The following is a 27,757-nucleotide window of genomic DNA, read 5'->3' as shown; positions in this document are numbered from 1 at the left end:
TATATATATATATATATATATATATATATGTATATATATATATATATATATATATATATATATATATATATATATATATATATATATATATATATATATATATATATATATATATATATATATATATATATATATATATATATATTATATAAAAATAAGTTGTTTGTGTATTGACGTCATGTTTGTCGACTGTCGACTAACGCCATGTTTGTTTGTCGACTGACGTCATGTTTGTCGACTGTATATGACGTCATTAAGAAGAAACAGCCGAGAAAGCTGCTCTAAGAGCTAATGCCAAAAGGCTTGCGGCTAATAGAGAAAGTAAGAAAAGAAAGCGTGTTACAATATCCTACCATTTTGTGGGACGGAGACGACGGCTATTACTTTAATATTAAATTGATAAATCCAGCCAAATGATAAATACTACCAAAGAAATGGATAAGGAATACAGCACAATGAAATATTATGCCTATAGATTAATAATTCGTCATTTATTACATTTATATAAAATCCATCTTCGGATTAGATACAACAGCTTTTACATCCTGGACAATCGCCGGTTCATAGACATGACATTACGGCCCGTGTCTTACGGCAAAAGTTGCTCTCCTTCATCTCCAGCAGAGTTATGGGAGAAATACAAATCGCAAATGGCCAAGAATATACTCCACCGAATACGGCTAGTAAGGTCAGATATGACCTTGGACTTTACAACAGAAATTTATAACTGCACTTTAGTTATGATTGAAGATTTGTGCTCATCTATTGCAAACAAACTTCTCAAGCATTTGGGAATGCCTTCACCTAATCGTACTGCTTCTATTTCTACATGTGTAGAATTGGATCGTGAACAAAGTTACAGCACAATTAATCTATTGTCATATGTTACAGAACGGGGCACCGGGACACAAGGAATTCAAAGAGAAATTACAGACCGAGACACCGGGACACAAATGACGACCAGAACACAGGGAATAAAAATGACGACCGGGACATAGGGACACAACTACAACGGGGACGCCGGAAGGGCACATGGAAGATATTTAAATGACGACTGGGACACAGGGAATATTTGATTAGTAATTACCATTAACAAAGCCCAAGGGCAGTCATTAGAAAAATGCGGTATAGATCTAAATACGGATTGTTTTTCCATGGACAATTATATGTTGCATGTTCAAGAGTCGGTAAACCTGACAATCTGTTTATATGCACAGACAATGGGGCGGCGAAGAATATTGTATATTTGCAAGTTTTAGGTAGTTAAAAACATATATATATATATATATATATATATATATATATATATATATATATATATATATATATATATATATATATATTCAAAGGTGGGACACAGGGAAACAACTACAATGGCACGTAACTAATATGGCGCGTAACGACTTACGTGTGCGTAGGGGGGGGGAGCTTGGGGGGCGAAGCGCCCCCACCAACTAGGTGTTGGTGTGGCGCGAAGTGCCACACCAACACAGCTTGTATAGAATAGAATAGAATATGCTTTATTGGCTAAAATAGCACACAAGCTGGCATAAGCACGTCAGAACAATTATAATTACAATGATAAAATAAATGTTAAGGGATAAACATAGTTACAAAGTTAAATCAATTATTAAAATGCGAAACAAAATAGGGAACGAAAGAGTTTTTGTACCTCATTGTCAACATTTGGGGACACAAGTCAAGTTGAGTATTTGGAGCTCTACGAGCATTAAGTCTTGTATTGGGAAGGATTGGGGGGTTTTCTTTGAAGGGGGGAAGAAGACGTCGATGATAGTCAGAACTAAGGCACTTGTGCCCGAAGTTCATGGTAAGGAAGTGACGTCGTGTTTCCAATGTAGTGAGTTCAAGTCTAGCCAAACCTTCATCATAAGTAGTATAGGATGTCCCCAGTATAATTTTTATAGCTCTTTTTTGAATGCTTTCAATTTTAGAACATTGGGATTTGGTCAGTCCAGGGTGCCAGACAGGGCAAGCATATTCAAGACAAGGTCTTATATAAGAACAATAAATTATTTTAAGGTTCTGGATTGATATGGAGAACCGTTTAAGAAGGGAGAAAGATCTAAGGAGAAAACCGCCTGTTTTAAATAAGTGAAAAGAGTGAAATTTCCATTTAATGTCATTGTCCAAGTGCACACCAAGTAGCTTAACCATGTTTAAGTTTGGGATGCAAAGGTAATTATTGATTGGGGGTACATTTTTTAAAAAGGAGAATAGCATTAAACTGCTTTTCGGTATGTTCAGATTGAGTTTAACTTTGGCAAGATCATTCTTTAAGTTGTTAATGAGTGAGTCAAGTTTAACGCCCAAAGTGTTTGAGGTTTGACAAAGGTTAAGTAATGTCAAATCATCCGCAAATTTAAAAGTGTTGTCAAAGTTTGGTAAAACATTGTTAAAAACAATTAAGAATGCTAAAGGACCCAATTTAGTCCCTTGGGGTGCTCCACAGGAAATTGAGGTAAAACCAGATGAATATATATCTATATATATAAAAATAAGTTGTCTGTCTGTGTGTCTGTCTGTCAGGTGACGTCATGTTTCTGTGTCGACTGACGTCATGAAGTTAGTTGTCGTAATTTTTGCTATGACGGTGACGTCATTAAAGATATTTAAGACATGCGTTCACGGAAAAATGTTTAATTGTAAAATGACTGAAGAACCTACAATGGCAACAGCCGAGGAAGCTGCTCAAAGAGTCTATGCCAAAAAACTTGCTGCTGATAGAGAAAGTAAGAAAAGAAAGCGTGCCGAGGAATCACAAGAACAGCAAGAAAACAGGCTTGCAGCTGATAGAGAAAGTAAGAAAAGAAAGCGTGCCGAGGAATCACAAGAACAGCAAGAAAACAGGCTTGCGGCTAAAGAACGCAAAACCGCGCAGTTAGATGAAAATCCACCTGGAAAGCGAGAGTCAAAACATATCAAAGCTGAAAATGATAGCGATGATGATTGGGTTTGGGATTTTGACTTGGATAAGGTCATCAATGCCTACCAGATTTAAGTTAAAAAACAAAGGTTCGGCGATATGTACTTCATAGTGACGCTGAAAAATAAAGAAGAAAAAAAAACTGAAAAAATGTAAAAAACTAAAAAGAAAAAAACACTCAAAGATAAATTACAGACCGGGACACAAATGACGACCGACACAGAGGGAATATAAATGACGACCGGGAACCTCAAAGAAAAATTACAGACTGGGACACCCGGACACAAATCACGACCGGGAATATAAATGACGACCGGGACACAGGGACACAACTACAACGGGGACGCCGGGGGCACAGGCGGGATATATAATTGACGACTGAGACACAGGGATTGTTTGAATAGAAATTACAGACCGGGACACCGGGACACAAATGACGACCGGGACACTGGGACACAGGGAATATAAATGACGAACGGGACACTCAAAGAGAAATTACAAACTGGGACACCAGGACACAAATTACGACCGGGACACAGGGAATATAAATGCTATTTATATGCACAGACAATGGGACAGCGAAGAATGTTGTATATTCGCATGTTTTACGTAGTTAAAAATATATATTTATATCTATCTCTATTCACAGGTTGAACACAGGGACACAGCTACAATGGCGCTTAACTAATATGGCGCGTAACGACTTACGCGCGCGGGGGGGCTTGGGGGGGCGCGAAGCGCCCCACCAACTAGGTGTTGGGGTGGCGCGAAGCGCCACCCCAACAGCTAGTATATATATATATATATATATATATATATATATATATATATATATATATATATATATTATATATATATATATATATATATATATATATATATATATATATATATATATATATATATATATATATATATATATATATATATATATATATATATATATATATATATATATATATATTATACATATATACATATATATATATATATATATATAGTATTTTCGAGACGATCAAAAATATACTAATTAAATTGTTGCAAATATGTTTTTTCAGCATCAAGTCACCTTAAGTCAATATAGAAGCGCACACTCCTCTTCCACCCGATATGTTTTAAGTTTCATTCTGTAATAACTTGCATGAAATTTCAATTTCCTTTAAATCGTTTCTTATATTCTATTCCGGCCCTTTAACTGGTGCAACCAATTTTTAGTATTTCTATAGATTGATGACCTTGAAGCGTAATTTTGATCATACTTCATGCACAAGGGATGACTTGAAGGATGACCTAGGCAACGTGTCCTAGCCATCAAAATACATTTACCTTTGAATAAATGAAAGCAATATAGAAGCATTTAGATCAATAACATGTAATGGACAAGAATATAAATAGAAACTAAAAGAACCAATACACAGTAATACTTACTTACAAGAATGCTTTGGCACAAAATGCACAAGAACCTACCTTACTCCTGCAATAGCATAAGCATCATTTTGACTAATAGCAATAGAATTAGAGCTCAGAAGCTTTACTGAGATATTTCTCACGCTTGAAGGAAGTAGAAATCGTTGCTTGGGATCACTTTTCAATGGGCTTTGAAGTGACCACATACAAAATCCGATAGCGTCAGTTCCCAGCAAATACCTTTCATCTTCGCTTAGTTGTAACTGAAGATTGAGTTCTGGGCTTGAAAACTGGAAGCAATTCATCCAACCTTAAATAAAAGCACTTTTAAAGTCATGGTAAACATTTTGAGAAAAGCTTTCCCCGTCGCTGAAAACGACCTGTGATTTCAACGAAGAATGAAACGAATTTGAAAATCTAGAAATCAGCATCCACATTGTGGAAAAAAGGAGAAACGTGGTGGTTGGAATTATAGAAACATTAAATTTCTAAGGGGTAGCTCGTTTGTCCATAAGCGGGCTTTTGAAAGTATATAAGACTTTAGCCCACTTATTTAGGAGCTTCTAAGTATTTTCATACGATGTAAGTTCAAAGGCATAGCTCAAATTATAAAATAGAATGTTTTAAATTTAGGTTATCACTAAAACTGACCATTTGGCATTTGGACCGGTGCACCTAGGAATCTAAATTAAGGTAGCAGTTTGCTAGATTCGGGGCCAAAAAGCATCTAAAGTTAGGATGTCAGTTAAATAATCATGGTCCAATGGTAACACCAGTAAATAAGAACCGATAGTGTCAAGGTATCTTCCTGGATTGAGGTAGGGCAGCCATGGATACCTTAGTTTTTCAAAAATAGATGTTTGGCTCTAATGACTTTGTTTTCTTGGCTATTTAGAGGGGGGATAGTGTACCTAAGAGAATTGTCTCAAGTTTTCTTCTAGCTATGGAGTAACTATTATAGCAAGAAATAGTCCCAATGCTATTTTGAAGTACAGAGGTACTATCAATCCATTTGCATAATTTGGTTGATTTCCTGTGCACCAAAATTGGCAATCTCCAAATTTAACCAAAATTAACTAGTTACTGTCTTGACTTTAGATCCAAAGAGGCTGAAATCGGGTATCAGATAACCACACTGATTTTTACCATGAAAATCGTGTTACTGAGGCAGCTATACAGAAATTTTGTTGTTTTCCTCTTTTTTTAGAAAAATGCGAAAATAAATTAGTGGTTTCTCAAAGAGTTTTTGCTATTTAATGTTACAAAATTTCTTATGTTTGGTAAAAGGATGTGTATCATGAAATCTACAATAGCGTAATAATATCGACGAACATACAAGAAAGTTAAAGAAGACAAACAACAAGGATGAACAACAAGAAACTTGGCATTATTCTACCTTAGCTAGATCGAATATTGATCCTAATTTGACAACAAACGAACGATACCTGAATTAAACCAATGTTTCCCAAAGTAGGCAGTAATACCATATTAGAGCCCAATTTACTTTATACTACTAACCCTTGTTTTTAGATGATGTATTACGCTCTTATACGTGACTAGACTAAAAAGTTAAATTCGAAATAACATAGGATTCTAAAATAAAAAAGGTTAGATTACAATAAGAAAAAAAACTTCAAAATTGAAAAAGGAAAAGGGAAAACAACAAGAAAAAACAAACATAATCACAAAAAGAGAAAATAACCTAACTTCGACCTGCATCGCACAAAATTAAATCATCACGGAAATTCCCACAGGATTCTTCCATAACTAAATGCAGATAATTTTATAAGAATCATATGGTTACTTTTTTTTGTAAATATGGTTCAAACAACACGACAATAGTATTTTGCTAAAATTTGCAAGCAGACCCGCCGTGAAGCACCGTACTTACAGAACTACTCAGAAGTAGACGATTAAAGAAAAAGCTTCTGCAGCACTTTCTTTTGCATTGACACTTGATAGCATTATGGAGGCGTTAATGATGCTGGTCATAAGGGGAATATGGATGGTAATAATCAGATAAAGGAGATGCAATGAATGATATAAAGATGATTAATCATAAATCAATATTAACTATATTAAATAGATAGATCCTTGCCTTCATAATTTTCCTCCTTATCATGTTGCTTTGATCCAGAGAGTATGCAGTATCGTTCAATATTTGTGTTCTCTTGTTCTGGTTTGCTATTGTCTGCAGGTGTTTGGTCTTGATCATTTTCACTGGAGGAACCAGACAATGACATGTCTTCTGACTTCACCGTGCTACAGTACGTTTCCAAATATTTATGAGAAAAACAATCCTGCCGATTGGGCTGTTTCATTAGAAGACAAATCCTGCAAGCTTTTGTATCAGAACAAATGAATAAACGTTGACGAGTGGAGTCAAAAGCTAAAGAGCTGCAAATAAAGGAGAAAAATTATAGTAATAGATAGTATAGTTATATAGTAATAGATACAAAAAAATTAATTTGCTTATGGTCGGGGTATAGTATGTGATGGCAAAATTTTTATTTTACCAAACCACATCTAGCTTTTATACATCTAACTCGATGCAGAGAGTCAGCCCTGTCTTACCAAAGCTAAAAATGGTTGCATAAAGATAGAAGATAATAATCAGAGAGTTTGTAGTAAAAAATTGTAAGTAAAGAGTGACCCATCCAAATTGTAACAGGGAAACTAAAGATCCTACTTTTGACTACAATATATGCATCAAGAATATCAATTGTATTGCTCTGTGCTTTTAACCGGGTTATGGTCCAAATTTGTGAAAAGTTACTCATTTCATATAGAAGGATTCATAAAGTATTTTATGAAAAAAGGTAGGCTTGAAACACAATGTTGAAACCTGGAACTCTTAAAAAAAAACTGACAGAGTGCCTGCCCATGGATTATTCTTTATGTTTGATTGTGTATGGCTATGCTGTTTGACCTATGTGATTGTATGGATGAGTAGGGTTAAGGCCCCATTCAAGTGCTGGTCTATATTAATCACTAATTTAGGAAAACAGTCTTCCTTTTCTCCTTCTGTCTCCTTTTTTTTATGTGTTTGTGCTGTTGCATTGGTGATTTCTCTTTTCATAATATAAATTTTATTAAGTACTTTTAGGATATCAAAGACTTTCCCTTTTTATGTGAATAAAGAAATTACACGTATACCATATTCTAAGACCAATGGTTTACTGACAAACTTTAGAAGAAAGGCGAGCATATTGAAATATTTGAAGTTGAAAATTGAGAGTAAGTTACCGTGAATGTCTGAATCTTTTTTATGTTGAAATTCACCAGTAATTGTCTGAAATTCCTATTTCTCTGCTTGGATTCAGCTAGCTTTGCGAGCCAGCTTTTTAAGACTTATGCAAGCCATGATCCTAAAATTTAAAGTTAGGTTATGTCATTTTGGGTTAGATTAAATTTGGTTATCAATATCTGAAATGGGTTAAAAACCTAAGATAACCTAATCTTACAAAACCTAATCTAACCTAAAGTAACGTATCATAATTAAACCTTATATTAAATTTAAAAAGTTGGCTGGCAAAACTGGCTAAATCCAAGGAGAAAAAAAGTATTTCGGACATTCACCGGTGAATGTCGACATTCACGAATTCCGAACACTCACGGTAATAAGTACATGGAGTCCAGCATGACAGATGAACACCCAGTTTTTTATGGTAAAGAATGACGTTTTTCCAATATTTAAGGGTCCAATGTTTTATCACAAAAGCAATGTCAAAATTTCACTTTTTTTCATCATAGCACTTACAGAATAAAAGTAATTGTTTATTCGCTTTTGTGTTAAACAATAAAAATGTCAGATCAGCTCTTTTGAAAGGAAAGAGGCAATACTGTAATAAATGTTACTGGTAATATCTTGAAATTACTAACTAGCTATACATAATGCACCTTAAAATGCTATTGATAAATCATATCCCAAAGAAAACACCATATCCCATCATATCCCGAAGCAAATATCCAAAACGAAGTTTTGAGACATCAATTTTTTCGACATTGTTCTAAGTTTTAGAAAGCATGCGTTTGGGAAAGTCAACCCCCCACCCGGGGCCTCTGGGCAAGGACTAAGTTAGGTAATTTGTACATTTTTCACATAGAATTTATTTTATTGAGAAAAGGTATAATTGTTTGACTTCTACCTTCCAAAAATACGAAGGGTATTAAGATGAGTCTTTCAGGAATGTTAAGGGGAGTGTTTTAGTAAATCAGAACATGCTATGTGCATATGGGTTGTCAATAGGGTGGAACTCAGGAATGACTGAGTATATTAACTTGGAACTTTCAGGAAATGATAAGGGAGATGATCAATTGACCAAAAAGCAATATTTTCGTGTTACTACCATTGTAGCTACAAATCAAAACTACAAAAAAACTACTACTACTACCACAACTTTCGCTGAATCTACTTCTTCAGTAGCGAGTACTACTCAGGCTGAGGATATTGAAATAAACATTTGAGGTAAAATTAAGGTGAAATTTGAACTAAATCAAAGCATACCATGTGTATAAAGATTGATGATACGGGCTTATCAGCAATATTTTGGAAACGGCTTATCGTATCAAATAGCTTCAGGGGTATCATGAGTGGGGTGTTTACTTTACCGAAAAAAATACAAATGAATGTGCATTGACAGTTTAACATACATATGCTGATATTTATTCATTAAAATCTTAATTAACTTTTGATCGATTAAAGTTATAGAAGTGAAAACATTAAAAAGAGTTTTTCCCGGTAAAGTTCTAATTATGTTCCGGTTTAGAAAGCATAGGGTGCTTTGTGCCCTTCTCATATTAATTTCTGCTCGTTTTGGTTTTCATTTATTTATTGAAACTGATTTCTGGAATTGTTATGCGTAGTAGATTATTTGATTCTGTTTTTGCTCATTCTTGGTTTAATGAAGTTCTTTACTTTTCCTTTCAAAAACTTATTTTTTGGAAAAAGTTTATTTAATTAATCACTACTAGGAGTGAACAATGGTACTTGTAAAAAAGATTGTTTTAATTAACTTAACCTGTCACAAAACCATTCACAAGCTTTATTGAACCTTTACTTGACAGACGGAGGTTCCTTTTATTTCTGTATCAATATGTTAGTTTCAAATTTTTTGGATAATGTTAAAGGAGATGGAGCAAGCTATAGTAAGTAGTACTTACTATTATCAATATTAATGTTAATAGCAATTCTAGAAATAGTAAGGTTGATAGGACAAAATCTACACGATTGAGGCTAAAACAATTATAGTCGCTACCGCTGGGATCTAGAAGAAGATTCAAACACCCTCAAAATTCGCCTCTGAAACAAATATTTCTTGTATTTTAGGTCCAAGGTCAAATTTTCTTCAAATTATGGGCTTACCGATATATATATATATATATATATATATATATATATATATATATATATATATATATATATATATATATATATATATATATATATATATATATATATGCCATCTAAAAATTTCTTCTTCGAATAGTTTTTCCTTGAATCGTTCTTTCTGGTTCCGTTTTGTTCATGATATTTAGTCTGTTTGGGAGCATGGTTTGATTCTTTGAACAATTTTTCGTACATTTGAACAATTTCGGTACGAATCTTGAACTTGAGTTGAAGGTGGAGGATTATGAGAGGCTTCCTTTCCTAGATATTCGAATCATAAAAAATATTCCTATCTTGAATTATCTATGTATACGAAAGCACCTTAAGTTATCTTTATATGCATTTTTCGTCAAACCCCCCTCTTCCTGTGAAAACAGGAGTGGTTATCTCTTTAGTCGATCGAGTTTTTAAAATCTACTCGCACAATCATGTATCATGTAGTCTCTGAATTAAGTTGTGTTATGGTGTTTATTCTGTAATGATTACTTTATCAATCTTATTGAGAATAGATAGAGGATTGAAAAAGGTAAAACAAGATATGAATGAGCCCATCCCCCTTTCCATTCTGAGAAAGATAAAAGTAACTCTATGCTTTGCCGTTTACAGAGTCTCATGTTCTTGTGAGAAATTTTACATTGGCAGAACCCGTCAACAGTTAGGGGAAGGACTACATGAACAAAAGCTTTCAATAAATGAATCTCCCAAAACTTGAAAATAAAAATAATGAATTTAATTCTCCCTTGGCCTTCCTCGTTCTTACATTAAGGCCCTTTAGTTCATTTGACGAGGCAATATTGATTTCTACAGTAAATGGGTTACCAAAATCTTTTAAGGAGACAATTGAAATTAAACAATACATTTATAGAGACCTTATTATAAATAGAGATACTGGGATACTAGAGATTTTTGTTTTTAATAGAAATTAGGCTTTTACAGTTGTAAAGTTTCTCTAGTACTTCTCTGTAAAGGTTTCTCCTATTTTATTCTCTGTAAATAGGGACTTCTCTTTGCTCTCTTCCGTCGAGTCTTATGGTAGCGTCGGCCTACAATCTGGAGTTCGACCGGTAGAGGATGTCAAGCGTCTCTAACTTCCATAAAGTTTATGTGTAGAGTATAAAAATGTTTATTTACGCATAATACAGTAAATGTACATAAGACGAGGACAGACACAGAATAAGAACTGAATAAATTAATCTAAAACGGTAGCTTATATTCACTAAAACAAGGAAATAAACATCGAAGCATGTGACAGGAACTGACCTAGTTTAATCTCTCAGTTACTGCCAATACTCAGAATTTATAATATTAATGTAGTCATCTAGGAAGTGGAAATTTCACAGAACTTGAGAATTTAATTATGTATCTAACCTACTTTCACTACTTTCAAAGTTTACACCAGCCCCACTCTCCCCTACTTCAAAGACGATAAAAAGTTAGACAGAAAATGGGTTAATAATTGGGCAGTGACTTGACCGGATAATTCCATGTTGTAAAATCGCAAAAAAAGGCTTCACACATGATTCTTAATAAATGTCCTACTTTTGCCAGAAATCCCAAGAAAACATGCGGAAATTAAACATTTAACAAAATTGGGGGGGTGGGGGGGGCCGAAGGCCCCCCCTGCCTACGTGCCAGGTATCAATAAATAAGCTTTTAAGGAAAAGCTTCTATCTAGGGCCAAGAAGATTGCAAGGGAGCCTCAGTAGGGCTCCTTTTCAGTAAAAAAGTAACAAAAATAAAAAAGAACTGATCAATTCAAAACAAATATCCTTCAGAATATTCAGCTGGACAATGAAATAGGTTGTGATAGGAGACTATGTTGTTCGAACAAAAATAAATTTCTGTTAAAAAATCAAGCAATTCAGTCTTAAGCTTAAATCCTTTTCGCCGGAATTCCCATAGTTCTATAAAAAAAAAAAAAAAAAAAAAAAAAAAAAAAAAAAAAAAAAAAAAAAAAAAAAAACAACTCAATGGCAAAGGGATTCAAAATAACACCGTACTTCTTTAATCAATATTTTATGTCCAGCAGTTTTTTGCTCAAATCTTTGATGTAGAATCTACTTATAATTTTAGAATTTTTAATGTCCGTAACACCAAAATATCGAGGAGCTGGAAGCAATAATTCAGCTGTTGTTCTTCATTTATAGTGGCTGTTCTCCAACAATAATAATAAGTGTTGATTGGAAAATACTGGGAGTGTCACAAAAAGTAATGTGCCTGGAACCAATATATTTTTATATTCACATACTATACTATTCATTTTTTTTCAATATTTTCCATGGCTCTGCAAATCTTTTTTTTTCAATTTAGTTTTAACTTATAAAGGAGCATATATTGACCTGTCTGCGATTTCACATGAGAGCAATAATGAAGTTTTGAGTTTTATTATATATCAATTTTTTCAAGGGATTTGCATGAACACAGACGTGTAGAACAACAATGCATAGGTAAATAAAGTCACTTCATTTTGGTAAATTTTAGGCACTCATTGAGATACTTATACTGAAGAGTCTTCCCCTTATCCTGCCCTTGCCCTGTAGTACCGCGTTTCCTCCTATGAGTAAGAATGCGGCATTATAGAGTCACAATAATTTTTCACCTTACCAGTTAATGTCGTACAGGCATTTGTCAACAATTTGGAGGGGGGACACAGAATAAACATCGGCCCCTTTTCCAATGAAAAATCCTGCATGTAAAAAATAGAAACAAACATAATTTATATTCCTCGCCCTAGGGGCTATCGGGGGAAAGACATCCCAGAGGCAAGATTGTTAAACTTTTTTTTACTGCTTTAAATAAAATGAGTTTTCAGCTTTTTAACCAGTGCTAAGGAAGGAATCTGAAAGGAATAGAAGGGGCGGTAAAGGCTGTGTTTTAACCCCTCTTCAACGTCCCTCTCAACTTGTCTTGAAAGAGTCAGTGCCCTTGGCTGTTCTTTAGATATTGTTGTTGTGTCTTTTTGACCATCACCCTGCATACAGTGTATTTTGACCAACATCTCTCTAAAAACTTCCTAAAAGTTTAATGTTAAATTTTTTGGAAAACATACCCCTTTTTTGAAATAGTCAACGTAATGTATAAGTAACGGGCAACTTACGTAACTTAAAATACTTACCCTTAGGATTCTGGGATGCTGTGTCATCCCTGATGACAAGCCCTTCCAGTGCCCTGCCAATAGGGTTGTAAGTCATGCCCTGTGGGCACATGAGGTTTTTATGGAATGGGCGGTCTTGAAAAATTCAACTAGAAATCATTTAATTTGAAATTGGAAGTTATAGTGCCATTTTTAAGAGTCAAAAGTGATTTTAGAGCCACATGCCCCCCCCTCCCCAAAGCTCATCATTTTCCCAAAGACATTAAATCAAAATTTTGAGGAAGCAGTTTTGTTCATTGTAGACGAAGGTTCTTGAAGTTATGTCTTTGAGGAAGACACCCCCGGCCCCTCAGGTGTCAGGACAAATGTTGAAAGTTATGCCTGGGTGAACCTAAGGTATTTACAGAAAGGTGGTCATATATACTTTTGAGGGGACTCATTGGAATGGTAATCAAAATTTTTAGATCTATTTTTAAGAGCCAAAGTGATGAGAGGGCAGTGCCCCCCTCAACACATAGTGTTTTCCTGAAATTCACCGAGCACAAATTTTAAGATTTCAAAAATAGTCCCAAGATCATATAACAAGGTTTTTGGGGTTGATAAAAACCAACAGAGCCTGGTGGCAAGGGTTCTAAATTATGCCTGGGGGACATTTAAGGTTGTTATGGAAGGAATGTTTTTTATGAAAGATCTTGGACTTAGAATATCCTGATGAATTAAGCATCAAAGATGAAAGTACGAGCAAAATGAATGAACTTTTAGAGATTGCTAGAGTTGAGGGTGCTAGAATAGGTTTGTAAATAAATGGTAAGAAGACTAAGTCACAAAGGCTAGGAATAAGTGAAGATGAAAAGTTGACGTTGGGTAACGGAAAGATCGATAAGTCAGAGAGCTTCACTTACCTTGGTAGTATTTTAAGCAAAGACAGTGGGAGCAGTGAAGATGTTAAAAGTAGAATAGCCAAGGCTCAGGGTGTTTTTTTTGGAAGATAAGCCTGCAAACCAAGATTGTAATATTGGAAGCTACAGTGATGACAGTGGTCAAGTATGGCTCTGAAGCAGGGGCGCTCCAAAAAAAGGATGAATATTTTCTAGATGTTTTCCAGAAAAATTACAGATTGTTTTGGGTATCCGGCTTGTCGACCATGTTTCAAACACTAGGCCGTATGAAAATTGTGGTTCAATCCCGCTTTCTAGGTTTGTAATGAGAGAAAGGTTTTGATGGCTAGGATGTGTTCTAAAGATGCAGGATGACAGATTGCCAAAGATTGTCGTTTTCTGTCAACTATCTAAACCTGAACAGAAAGCAGGTCGTCCGCAGGTTTGGGTGCGAGGATGCGATGAAGAAAGACTTAAAGGAAATGGGAACTTCCCGGAAGGGTTTAAAGAGGGAGGCTTTGAAAAGATTGGGATGGAAGTTTAGTTTGCGTAACTGTGCTGGCCTCAGGCGGCTTGATGCTGAATTGAGCTGTTAGTAGTAGTAGTGGATGGCTATGTAAACTTTAGATTAGTCTCATTTCGTTGAAAAATTGAAAGCTCCAATTACCTTTTAAGAGTCAAAACTGATAGAGGACAGAAAGCCCTTCCTCTAATACCTCTCTAAACCAAACAAATCTGATTAAAATTGTGAGAGTGCGATTTTGCTCGAACTAGTCGAAAGAACATATAACAATGCCTCTAGGCTCTCCGCAAGACCCCAAAATCCCGTGGGATAGGATTTTAAGTCATGCCCTAGGGACATACAATGTTTTTATGGGATGGGTGGTCGTGTAAACTTCCGACGGGGCTCATTTAATTTGAAATTAGAAGTTATACTGTGATTTTATGATTTATTTTAGAGCAACCATAACCCAAGGCTAATCATTTCTCCAAAATTTTCCGATCGAAATTTGGAGATAGCAATTTTGTTCATTGTAGTTGAAGGGTCTGTAAATTATGTCTTTGAGGAATAAACCCCACCCCCAGAGGTGTTAGGGCAGGTGTTTTTACAGAAAGAGTGGTCATATCTTAAATGGAAGGAACTAATTGGATTGGTAATCAGAATATCTATTGCCATTTTTAAGAGTCAAAGTGATCAGAGGGCAGCTAGCCCCCCTAACATTTCGTTTTTTCCCGAAATACATCGAATAAAAAAAAATTCAGACAGTCAATTTATTCAAAATAGTCCCGAGATCACATAGCAAGGCCTTTAAAGTTGATGAATCTTAAACTGTTAAATGATGAGTTAAAAGTTTCTTGGGACAGTGTCCTAGCAAATGAAGATGTGAACAAAGGTTTTAAAATTTTCCACAATGCGTTTGTAGCTGCATATAAAACATGCTGTTTTAAAGAGAAACCAAGAAACCGTGGAAGAAAAAATACACCAATATGTCCATGGATTACCGAAAGCTTACTCATATGCATAAATAAGAAAAATAAGTTATGGGCAAATAACAGAAACCACCCAAACCGAGAAAACCTAGAGAGATATGAGACGTATAAGAAATGCCTTCATTCAGTTCTGAGGAAAGCAAAAAGAATTTATGTGAATAATAAAATATCGGAAAGTGGGAAGGATGGACGAAAAGTGTGGAAGGTCATTACTTCGATTTTGCGACCAAATGATAAGAGAGCAGAATTGCCTTCCAGACTTTTTGTCAACGGGGAGGCTGTTACGGAACCCATTCAGGTTGCAAAAGAACTCGGTACATTTTTCGCAAGGATAAGAGGAATTACATCTAATGCAAATGCACCAAATCAATGGCAATAATTCCTGTGACTTCAACTGAAGTAGAGCTGATTGTGAAGACCTTGAAAGGCACATCAGCATCTGGATTTGACCGGATATACACGAAAGCCCTGAAAGCAGTCCTCCCTTCTATCCTAGAGCCATTAGCTTATTTGATAAACCTGTCTCTAAGAAGTGGTGTTTTTCCTTCGATACTAAGAAAAGCAAGAATAATCCCTCTGCATAAAGGTGGCCCTCATGAAGATACATCAAATTTCCGACCCATATCCGTGTTATCTGTTTTTTCAAAAGTTTTTGAAAAACCCTTACAAAGACTACTTTACCAGTTTCTCGAAAAAAAAGGATTTTTTAATAGTCGTCAGTTCGGCTTCAGACCTGGTCATTCAACAGAAGATGCTCTGGCGTCCTTAAGCTTATTCATCAACAGAGCACTTGACTCAGGTCTTCTGCCAGCTGCTATATTGGTTGACATCAAGAAAGTCTTTTACAGTATGGATCATACAATCTTACTGGGAAAGCTGCAACATATTGGAGTGAGAGGGATAGCCCTTCAATGGTTTGAATCTTACCTTCAAAATAGGTGCCTTTGAAAGACTTCTTTTAGATTGTTTTTTTTATAATTAATTTCTGTTTGTTTTTATAACCAAAGTTTGTAATTGATTTATAAAATGAATATTTCTACCGTTTTTCACGTCTTAGACTTAAGCGACACTTATAAGACTTACAGCTTACAACCCTTGCCCCTGGGCTCTGGGGGGCTGTGTCAACGACATAGGCATCGTTTTATGATATTAGGACCATTTTGAACAACATTGCTTTCTCAAAATCTGATGGGATGGCTATCTGAAAATGGCATTCTCAAAGTCTCGATCGGATGTATTCTTAGTTGTCCTGTGATCTCTTTTTACTCTTAAAAAGGAAACTAGAACTTTCAATTTTCAATCAAATGAGCCTCTTCCAAAGCTTATACGATCACCCCTTCACTAAAAACCTTATATGCCCCCAGTGCATAAATTACAACACTTGCTCCCAGGATTTAATATGTTGCGGTGACCCCGAGTTTCGCTATCTGGTCCTTGGACTATTTTGAATGAAATGGCTATATAAAAATTCTGATTGGATATATTTGGGGAAAAGAGGGTGTGGGAGGGGGCTATTCACCCTTCAATCACTTTGACTCTTACAAAGGGTACTAAAACTTCCAACTATAAACGCAAAAAAAAATAAACAAAGCAATAGTGCAAAAACAAAAACCTGTATCCATCAACTGAGGTCAAAATCGTTCCATCTTCCCAATAAATGATACAATATTTCGGCCTTTCCTCGGATTCTTTGTGAACAATAATATAATAAGAAGTTGGCGATAAAACCACCATTTTAGTAATTTTGTGCTCTTTCAGACGTAGTTCATTAATGCAATGTTCCTCGACAATTTTTCCTTGCAGGTTGAAAAGAAACCATCTAACAAAAGAATGAACAATTATTATAATGAAACAGTTTTGTAAAAATACCTGTTCTGGCACAGAAGTTGTGGGTCTGAGACGCCATTTATCTTTTCATCGGATTTTCTTGGAGGGGAGGGACAAAGCTGCAGACATTTGCATTCCATTTTTGGCTAAAACAAGAGCTAAGAGCTCATATGGCACTTGTGACGAGGCAAGAAGAACTAAGAGCCAAGAGCTCATATGGTATGAGCTCTAACAAAATTCTAAGAATCAATAGATTGATTTAAAAGGAAAATCAGAGGCTTAATGTCGGTCATGATTTAAAGTAAGAGCAGTGAGTCACGATGTCCTTCTAAATATCAAAATTCATTAAGATCCGATCACCAACTCGCAAGTTATAAATACCTCATTTTTTCTAATTTTTCCTCTCCCATTAGCCCCCCAGATGGTCGAATCTGGGAAAACGACTTTATCAAGTCAATTTGTGCAGCTCCTTGACACGCCTACCAATTTTCATGGTCCTAGCACGTCCAGAAGCGCCAAACTCGCCAAATCACTGAACACCTCCCTCCAACTCCCCCAAAGAGAGCGAATCCAGTGTGGTTACGTCAATCAGATATCAAGGATATTTGCTTATTCTATCCACCAAGCTTCATCCCGATTCCTCCACTCCAAGCGTTTTCCAAGATTTCCCCCTCCAACTCCCCCCCCATGTCAACAGATCTGGTCGGGATTTGAAAAAAGAGCTCTGAGACATGAATTCCTTCTAAATACCGAATTTCATTAAGATCCGATCACCCATCTTAAGTTAAAAATACCTCAATTTTTCTAATTTTTCCAATTTAACACCCTTCCATCTCCTCCAAAGAGAACGAATCCGTTCCAATTCTGTCAATCACGTATCTAGAACTTGTGCTTATCCTTCCCATCAAGTTTCATCCCGATCTTTCCACTCTAAGCGTTTTCCAAGATTTCTGTTTCCCTCATTAAGCCCTCTATGTCCCCGGATCTGGTCGGAATTTAAAATTAGAGCTTTAAAGCACAAGATCCTTCTAAATATCAAATTCCATGAAGATCTGGTCACCCGTTCGTAAGTTACAAATGCCTCATTTTTCCGATTTGCCCCCCCCCCACTCCACCAAAGAGAGCAGATCGGGTCCGGCTATGTCAGGATCTTAGACAAGTTTTTATTCTTCCCATCCAGTTTCATCCTGATCTCTCCGCTTTAAGTATTTTCTAAGATTTCCGCCCCAGCCCCAATGACGCTGGATCCAGTTGAAATTTAAAATAAGAGATCTGAGTTATGAGGTCCTTCTAAATATTATGTTTCATGAAGATCCGATCACTCCTTCGTAAGTTAAAAATACTTCATTTTTTCTAATTTTTCAGAATTTATCCCCCCCCCAATAGAGCGGATCCGTTCCAATTATGTCAATCACGCATCTAAGACTTCTGCTTATACTTCCCACCAAGTTTCATCCCGATCCCTCCAATCTAAGTGTTTTCCATGAGTTTAGGTCCCCCAAACTCCCCCCAATGTCACCAGATCCGGTCGAGATTTAAAATAATAGCTTTGAGACACGATATCCTTCTAAATATCAAATTTCATTGAGATCCGATCACCCGTTCGTAAGTTAAAAATACCTCATTTTTCTAATTTTTCAGAATTAGCCCCCCCCCCCCCCTCAACTACCCCAAAGAAAGTGGATCCGTTCCGGTTATGTAAGTGGCTAATTCTGAAAAATTAGAAAAAATTAGGTATTTTTAACTTACGAACGGGTGATTGGATCTCCATGAAATTTGATTTTTAGAAGGATATCGTGTCTCAAGTTTCAAAGGTTTTAACAAAAGAAAATCTGATATAGAACTGAAAGATTACAGAGAAAAAAAGACCTCCAGAAATAGGGAGACAAAAAATTTGACCAGAGCAAATGTTGTGAAATAGGAAGTATTTCACAGTCTAGGTCCCTTTTTTAAGTCCCTTTTTAGAGTAGCTTTTATAAGTAGTACAATATATCGAATCTTGGTTTAAACTAAGATGATGATTTTTTTGTAAGCTTATGCTATGGCTTTGTCCTCTTTTTTCGTTTTTTTTAAACATTTTTTTTAAACATTTTTAAAACATTTAACGTTTTTTAACGTTAAAACATTAAAAAACGCTAAAAACATTATTTAACGTTAAAACGTTTTTTTTAAACATCTTTTGCAATTCTGCGATTAACTCGCCTCGTCAGTTATCCTGGTGGTAAGTCTCTGGTTTTTATATCTGATATCGGCATATGGTGGGAAATTGGAAGTTGCAAAGACGGTATATTTGCATATACGCTAATCTGGAACATATTAAGAACTATAGTTAATCATTGTTTTGCATTTTTTATTAATTAGCTTCTTGTAGGTTTTATTCAATTGAGCCATGAATCTAAACACTATATCGTGACAAATTGCTATATTTAGAATAAAATCACTAGTTTTAGAACAAAATCCTAAGCTAGAATAAAATCACTAGACAACGTAAAAATCACTTGAAATAGTGATAAATGACCTGGCGAGGCAGGACGGTTAAGACCCCCGTTTTATCAACCTTCCTTAGTCTATCAGGTCATCCTGTCAGGATATGAAATGCATTTCCTTTTCACTGAGTAAAAAATTCTTTGTGTCAAGGATTCATTTGTATGAATATAGTCCTGCCCAACCCTATGAGTCCTCATGTGACATTAAAGTAATTTGAAAAATAATTTCAATAGATGACATCCAATCGTTTGCTTTAAAATCTTCCTGTGTGAGCCACATTTTTCCTACAAAAAAATCCTATTACAAATCCGACAGCCTAGGTCACTATCAAGTTCCAAACAGAGAGCCTTGAAAAAAATTTATGTTAAAAAACACTTTTTTTTCAAAATAGGAAACACGTGCGTATCTAGATCCAAGTTAGCACGATTTATATAGTATCAGATGGTGCACCTATCTTGATTTCCCAAGCATTTTTGCTAAACTACTAGGGGCTACTGCTTGACTGTCTAGATTAACCCCGCATCTTGGTCAATCCTGACTTCCTCTGCTAAAACGCTAAATAAAATCGCTTCAGGTAAATAAAATCGTGTCTGGAGCTAAAGAGGTTAAAGACTCACATTCTACCCCAAATCATACAGTCAGAAAATCTTGATATTATTCTGATTCAAAGAATGTACAATTTGGCTAACTTTATTCTATGACTCTGATGGTAGGGTGACTGAGCTGGTGGCCTTGTAGGGGCGAAGATCAAACTTCTATCTTTTATTTATACAGATTTAATGTCTTTACGAGTTCCTGGTTCAACGGAAGTAAAAGCTTCTTTATAGAGTATCTTCAGGAAAAATGTTTTTACCAAGAAAAACAATTCTGTGGTTTCTTGTTTTTTTTTTTTTTTTTTTTTTTTTTTTTTTTTTTTTTTTACAATAGGGACATTAAAATGGAAGAGCTTGATCTGACAATGTGTTTCATGCACTAAAGAATAGAACTAGAAAAATGATGTATCTTGAGATGTAAGATTGTAAAAGAAGAAAACAGAAAAAACAACATCCAAAATAATTTGTATTAAGAAACCGTTTCATTTTGAAAATTTAGTATAGCTGAAAAATTTAGTATTGTTGTATATTTCTGTATATTATTATTTTATTAGAATATATTGCATCGAACAAATCATATACTCGATATCTATCTGCAAAATATGGCTTAAGCTTATTCTTGAATAGCTTAACGTGCTCACCTAGGGATATGTGCAAGAATTATCTTATTTTTACATCCTAGCACGCCCTCCCAAACACTAAAAAATATACCCGCGCCAGGGATGATGTTGCAAGATAAATTAGAATAAATGCCCTTATTTCCATAATAAATTTGTAATTTATGTGCTAAAATGTTTTTTCACCTAAAAAAGCAGTGTAAATGTCCCTCCCCTTTTTTTGACATTTGGTATTAACCCAGTGACATATAGCAATCGCAGATTCTGTCGACCTGTCTGTCGGTCCCGGTTTTGCTACTTTAGGCACTTCCAGGTAAGCTAGGACGATGAAATTTGGCAGGCGTATCAAAGACCGGACCAGATTAAATTAGAAATAGTCTTTTTATCGATTTGACCATCTGGGGAGAGGAGTGGGGGGCCGGTTATTTTCGAAAAAATAGGAAAAATGAAGTATTTTTAACTTATGAACGGTTGATCAGATCTTAATGAAATTCGATGTTTAGAAGGATATCTTGTCTTAGAGCTGTTATTTTAAAACCCGACTGGATCAGGTGACATTGGAGGGGGGAGGAGTTGGGAGGGGCAAACCTAAAATCTTGGAAACACTTAGAGTGGAGGGATCGGGATGAAACTTGGTGGGGAAAATAAGCGCAAGTCCCAGATATATGATTAACATAATCGGAACTGATTTGCTCTCTTTGGAGTAGTTGGGGGGGGGGGGGGGGCTAATTCTTAAAAATTAGAAAAATGAGGTATTTTCAACTTACGAACGGGTGATCGGATCTCAATGAAATTTGATGTTTAGAAGGATATCGTGGCTCAGAGCTCTTATTTTAAACCCAACCGGATCTGGTGACATTGGGGGGGGGAGGGTTGGGAGGGAGAAACCTAAAAATTGGAAAACACTTAGAGTGGAGGGATCGGGATGAAACTTGGTGAAAAAAAACACGAGTCCTAGATACATGATTGACATAACCAGAAAGGATCCGCTCTCTTTGGGGTAGTTGGGGGGGGGGGCTAATTCTGAAAAATTAGAAAAAATTAGGTATTTTTAACTTACGAACGGGTGATTGGATCTCCATGAAATTTGATTTTTAGAAGGATATCGTGTCTCAAAGCTTCAAAGGTTTTAACAAAAGAAAATCTGATATAGAACTGATAGATTACAGAGAAAAAAAGACCTCCAGAAATAGGGAGACAAAAATTTGACCAGAGCAAATGTTGTGAAATAGGAAGTATTTCACAGTCTAGGTCCCTTTTTTAAGTCCCTTTTTAGAGTAGCTTTTATAAGTAGTACAATATATCGAATCTTGGTTTAAACTAAGATGATGATTTTTTTGTAAGCTTATGCTATGGCTTTGTCCTCTTTTTTCGTTTTTTTTAAACATTTTTTTTAAACATTTTTAAAACATTTAACGTTTTTTAACGTTAAAACATTAAAAAACGCTAAAAACATTATTTAACGTTAAAACGTTTTTTTTAAACATCTTTTGCAATTCTGCGATTAACTCGCCTCGTCAGTTATCCTGGTGGTAAGTCTCTGGTTTTTATATCTGATATCGGCATATGGTGGGAAATTGGAAGTTGCAAAGACGGTATATTTGCATGTTTTGCTTTGAGAAATAGTCTTTTTATCGATTTGACCATCTGGGGAGAGGAGTGGGGGGCCGGTTATTTTCGAAAAAATAGGAAAAATGAAGTATTTTTAACTTATGAACGGTTGATCAGATCTTAATGAAATTCGATGTTTAGAAGGATATCTTGTCTTAGAGCTGTTATTTTAAAACCCGACTGGATCAGGTGACATTGGAGGGGGGAGGAGTTGGGAGGGGCAAACCTAAAATCTTGGAAAACACTTAGAGTGGAGGGATCGGGATGAAACTTGATGGGAAAAATAAGCGCAAGTCCCAGATATATATCCTTCTAAATCAGATCAGTTCTATATCAGATTTTCTTTTGTTAAAACCTTTGAAACTTGAGTGAATGTTGAGTATGAATGCAATCTCTACATCTGCAAATACAACAGAAATGAAGTCATTGAAAAATTAAAATGTAGGAATACATTAAATATAATTCTAAATAAAATTAAATTATAAAAAAAAAAGTTTTTTCAACTGAAAGCAAGGAGCGACATTAAAACTTAAAACGAACAGAAATTACTTCGTATATAAAAGGGGCTACTTCCTCATCAACGCCCCGCTCTTTACGCTAAAGTTTGACTCTTTCTCTCAACTCTTCTTTTTAAAACAGTAACAAAGCGGGGCGTTGATGAGGAAGCAGCCCCTTTCATATACGAAGTAATTTTAATGTCGCTCCTTACTTTCAGTTGAAAAAACTTGTTTTTTTTATTTAATTTCTGAACGTTTTTGAATCAATGCATGTTTTGATTTTGGCTCTCCGCAGAGGAATAATTAAAACAAAATTTGCATGCTTTTTTTGGCTAATTGGCTTTCTCATAATTTTGATCGAGTGATTTTGATAAAAAAAAAGAGCAGGGGAAGAACCCTAGTTGCGCTCCAATTTTTTGGTTAATTACAAAGACAACTAGAACTTTTAATTTTTTACGAGCCTTTTTATTAGTAAATATATAATTTTGTCCCAATACATTAAGAATGACCCCTGAATCACAAAAGCCGTAGAATAAATAGTTGACATTACTAAAAATACTTTAGCGTAAAGATAGAGGTATTAGTAGGAGGTGAGCCCCTCATATGGGAAATATCTTCTATTCGTTTTAAGTTTTAATGCTGCTCCTTACTTCCAGCTGAAAAAATTTTCATATTTCTTTTTTCATTGTTTTTTTTAAGTAATGCTAGTAAATCCTGCGCTCCCTTCATGGAAATTTTCTTCCCCCATGACAAATTCCTCGATGGAAAGCTCCTCCAGCATATCCCCCTCTTCTCAACCCCTCCCCCCAACCGAAAAATCCTCCTGAAAACGCCTGTACACTTCCCAATAACCATTACTATATGTAAGCACTGGTCAAAGTATGTAACTTGCAGCCCCTCCCACGGGGACTGTGGGGAAGTAAGTCGTCCCGAAAGACATAGTTATAAGGTTTTTCGACTACGCTGAATAAAATGGCTATCTTAGAATTTTGATCCGTTGACTTTGGGAAAATAATTAGCGTGGGAGGGGGCCTAGGTGCCCTCCAATTTTTTGTTCACTTAAAAAGGGCACTAGTCCTTTTCATTTCCGTTAGAATGAGCCCTCTCGCAACATTCTAGGACAACTGGGTCGATACGATCACCCCTGGGGAAAAAAAAACAAACAAATAAAAACGCATCCGTGATCTGCCGTCTGGGAAAAAATACAAAATTCCACATTTTTGTAGATAGGGGCTTGAAACTTGTACAGTAGGGTTCTCTGATATGCTGAATCTGATTGTATAATTTTCGTTAAGATTCTATGACTTTTAGGGGGTGTTTTCCCCTATTTTCTAAAATAAGGCACATTTTCTCAGGCTCGTAACTTTTGGTGGGAAAAACTAAACTTAACGAAACTTATATATTTGAAATCAGCATTAAAATGCAATTCTTTTGATGTAGCTATTGGTAAAAAATTCTATTTTTTAGAGTTTTGGTTACTATTGAGCCGGGTCGCTCCTTACTCCAGTTCGTTACCACGAACTGTTCGATATGAATTGTATACTAGTAGTTTACTAGTAGTTGCAGAACTTTGAGTTTTTACTGGTAGATTAAGTCTTACCAATGTCGGTACTTTCTAAGTCTTACTAAGCCGGTAGGGCACATTGACCAACGCTCTAGAACAGAAAATTTTTTTTTAGCTTTGAAGCTAAAGATTTTGTAAAATCTCTAAGGTGTTTAACATACATTCATCGAATAATTTTATTATTTTGTAATAGTCAAATTTCTTGAATAGTTTTACTGAATAAACAAACACATACTAAATAAACAAAGGCACAAAAATCACAAGACTCAAAAGTTTAAAAGCCCGTAAAAAAACGTATCACAACGCTTGAAAAAAGCTAAACTATTAGATATGATTAAATATAAAAAAAAGTTTTTAAATGAAAGTAAGGAGCGACATTAAAACTTAAAACGATCAGAAATTGCTCTGTATATGAAAGGGGCTTTTCTTTCTCAACGCCCGGTCTTTACGCTAAAGTTTGACTCTTTCTCTTAACTCTACATTTTAAAATAGTAAAAACTTTAGCGTAAAGAGCGGAGCGTTGAGAAGAAGAAAATATCCACTAAAATTCAAAGAAGTTAAATTAAAATAAAACAGTTAGATTCGGCGTATCAGAGAACCATACTGTAGAGTTTTCATGCCCCTGTCTGCAAATTGTTGAATTTTGTATTATTTATCAGAAGAAAAATCCCGGATGCGTGTTAATTTGTTGTTGTTTTTTTCCAGGAGTGATCATATCGAGCCAACGGTCCTGGAACAGGGGAAAAGGGCTCATTTGAACGGAAATTGAAGTTTCTGGTGCCCTTTTTATTTGGCCAAATATTAGACGGCTACTAGGCCCCCACCCACGTTCCTTTTTTCACCCTAAGTTTTTCGATAAAAAGTTTGAGATAGCCATTTTGTTTAGCATAGTTTAAAGATTTGAAAACTATACCTTTGGGTTTAAAAATACCCACACAGCCCCCAAGGATAGGCCCGGGAATGAAAGTATGCTAAGAATAATTTACTTAGAATAATAAGGATAATGTACGATCAATGAGCACAAGTTTCATAACTGCAAATACAAATAACGGGTGACAGAAAACATTGCACTTGAATGACTTGGGCTATATATTTGCATATTAGCAGGCTGGGGGTAAGGTTAGGCTTGGTTACTTTAGTTCCACACTCCCCTTATGTGCAAATATATAACCCAAATTATGTTATTATATAATGTAAAGTATTATATTTTCATCATATTTTCATTAGGAATATTTCATTAGAACTACCATGCTTTGCTTCTCATTTGTGTTCCGTATAATAAACAAGAATATTTTTTATTAAAGAAGCAATAAGACTGATGTTTATCGAAATTTGTGGAGGTTAGGACACAATTTTTCCATAAAAATATAAAATGGCCATTTTAAAAATTGTCGCTAGTGTCCCAGTAATTATTCTAGCTCAACTAGAGTAAAAAGAAAATAGTTTTGTATATTTTTTGGTAAAAAAATTGGAGTTTTGGATCGACAAGGAAAGAAAGAAAAGAAAATTTTTCGATTAGATCACGAATAACGAATTTTCAGTGTTCGGGGCGCCGGCTAAGGGTACGAAGGGTACAATCAAGGAAAATACAGGGAGGAAGCAAGGATTTTGTTCTATTCTCTGCATAAAGATGCAAAAAGGCATTTTTCAAAATTCCAAGGGTAATTTTCGCTTGAGAAAAATAAAATGTTAATTTAAAGTGTTTTTTCACATCTAAAGGAGGGGGGAGGGCAATTTTGCCCCCTTCCTGTAGGTGCCCCTGTATAGAACACTATAAAGAAGAAAAACGATTATTAATTACAATGATAAAAAATATTATAATTCTAGTGATTTATAGTCAATAATCTAGTGATTTATGTGCTGATTTAGTGATTTTTTTAAGAGCCTAGGGATTTTTTTCACCGGGTGGCAACCCTGTCCACTAGTCATTTACGTGTTCTAAGTCACTGGTGATGGGTCACCAGGATCGCTAGGTATAGCTAACCAAAGTAGATGGGTCAACGGTAACACCTTGCTTGAATCTCAAGCATTTTGTGAAACATACGAAACATCTAGATAACGGCAATTTCAAAAGCAATTTTAAACCTATGGAATGGCAGAGAATAGTTCACAGCGTTTTCTGATAAATTTTAGGGCGGCGAGTATTGTATCTGTTTTTCGTACAGCATGAATTTCCCTCTTCTACAGGAATATTTTCTCGGATCAAGGCTCTTTGCTTTCTGTAGTAACAAACAGATCAGTAATTCTAGAACCATTGGTTCGAAAGGATCCCCCCTGGGGAAAAAGAAGAAGAAGAAGAAAAAAAAAATGCACATCGGTACACATCATATTTCTTCTGGTAAAAAAAAATACAAAATTCTATATTTTTGTGTACAGGAGTTTGAAACCTCAACATTTAGCCCATTTCCTCATGGAGTGCCAAGAGCTTGAAAGTCTTAGGGATGAAATTTGGGGGGACCATCGGTTGGTGCTGCTTTCTGATATCCTGAGGTCTTCGATGCCTGGAACCATATACACAATGGCACGATATGTGGAAAAGGCGGGAGAGGCTCAGTCGAGCCGAGTTATTGAAAATAAGTATTGTTTTATATTGAGTGTGTGTTCTGTGCAGTGTTGTATTATTAAATCATGTTGTGTATGGCTTTAGGGCTCAAATAAACTTTCTTTCTTTCATTATGGCTCCCTGATGCGCTGAATCTAATGAATTGATCTTCAAATAAGAATTTTTTAATTTTAGGGGATGCTTCCTCCCTTTGTCTAAGTCAAGTAAATTTTCTCAAGTTCGTAGCCTTTGTTAAATAGCACTAAACTGAATGAATCTGATTTATTTGGAACCAGCATAACGAGTCCATTCTTTTGATATTTGTATTGATGTAAAAATTCCTTTTTTTACAGTTTTGATTACTATTTGACCAGGTTGCTTCTTACTTGTACATCTATAGCACGAACTGTTTGACACATTCGACATTGCACCTCTTTATCCACTATCAGACTATTGTTTTGGAGCGATAAGCCTGATAGTGGGGACACACCGAAATAATTACTAACCCATCTGAAAAAGATGATATTGTGCGAGCGAAATAAAAAGCAAAGAAGACCCCAGAAAGAAGCGTGGTAGACACCAAAAATAGTTAAAAGCACTATTTATAACTTTATACATATTTGAAAAAAGACCTTCAATATAATTGTTTAGCATGTTGTCCAAAGCAACATTAGAGCCATCCAGCCCAGCCCAGTGGGTAGGGGTTGCTTCAGACAAAAAACTTCTCCCATTTTCAATAAAAATCTTGACAAATAGACATTAACAGATACACAGATACCATTTTCAATAAAAGCATCAACAAATACACATTTTATG

General features: G+C 35.4%; 1 protein-coding gene across 3 annotated transcripts in view; it reads right to left on the bottom strand.

The window, feature by feature from the left end:
* The window catches only part of LOC136030337 (NACHT and WD repeat domain-containing protein 2-like), a 195,887-nt gene that overhangs the window by 73,727 nt on the left and 94,403 nt on the right, over positions 1 to 27,757 (bottom strand). For 2 of the 3 annotated variants that reach the window (XM_065709251.1, XM_065709252.1), the window contains 3 exons: positions 16,816 to 17,022; positions 6,450 to 6,748; positions 4,412 to 4,661 (listed from right to left, as the gene is read on the bottom strand). In XM_065709251.1, the coding sequence (XP_065565323.1) occupies positions 4,412 to 4,661; positions 6,450 to 6,748; positions 16,816 to 17,022 (756 nt within the window). The remainder of the gene's footprint in view (positions 1 to 4,411; positions 4,662 to 6,449; positions 6,749 to 16,815; positions 17,023 to 27,757) is intronic. The other variant, XM_065709254.1, reaches the window with a different exon arrangement.

This window comes from Artemia franciscana, chromosome 8 (assembly GCF_032884065.1).
Source record: "Artemia franciscana chromosome 8, ASM3288406v1, whole genome shotgun sequence".
In the NCBI taxonomy this organism is placed as follows: Eukaryota; Metazoa; Arthropoda; class Branchiopoda; order Anostraca; family Artemiidae; genus Artemia; species Artemia franciscana.
Note: the sequence above shows the minus strand (reverse complement) of the source record. Positions and strands in the feature narration are given on the sequence as shown.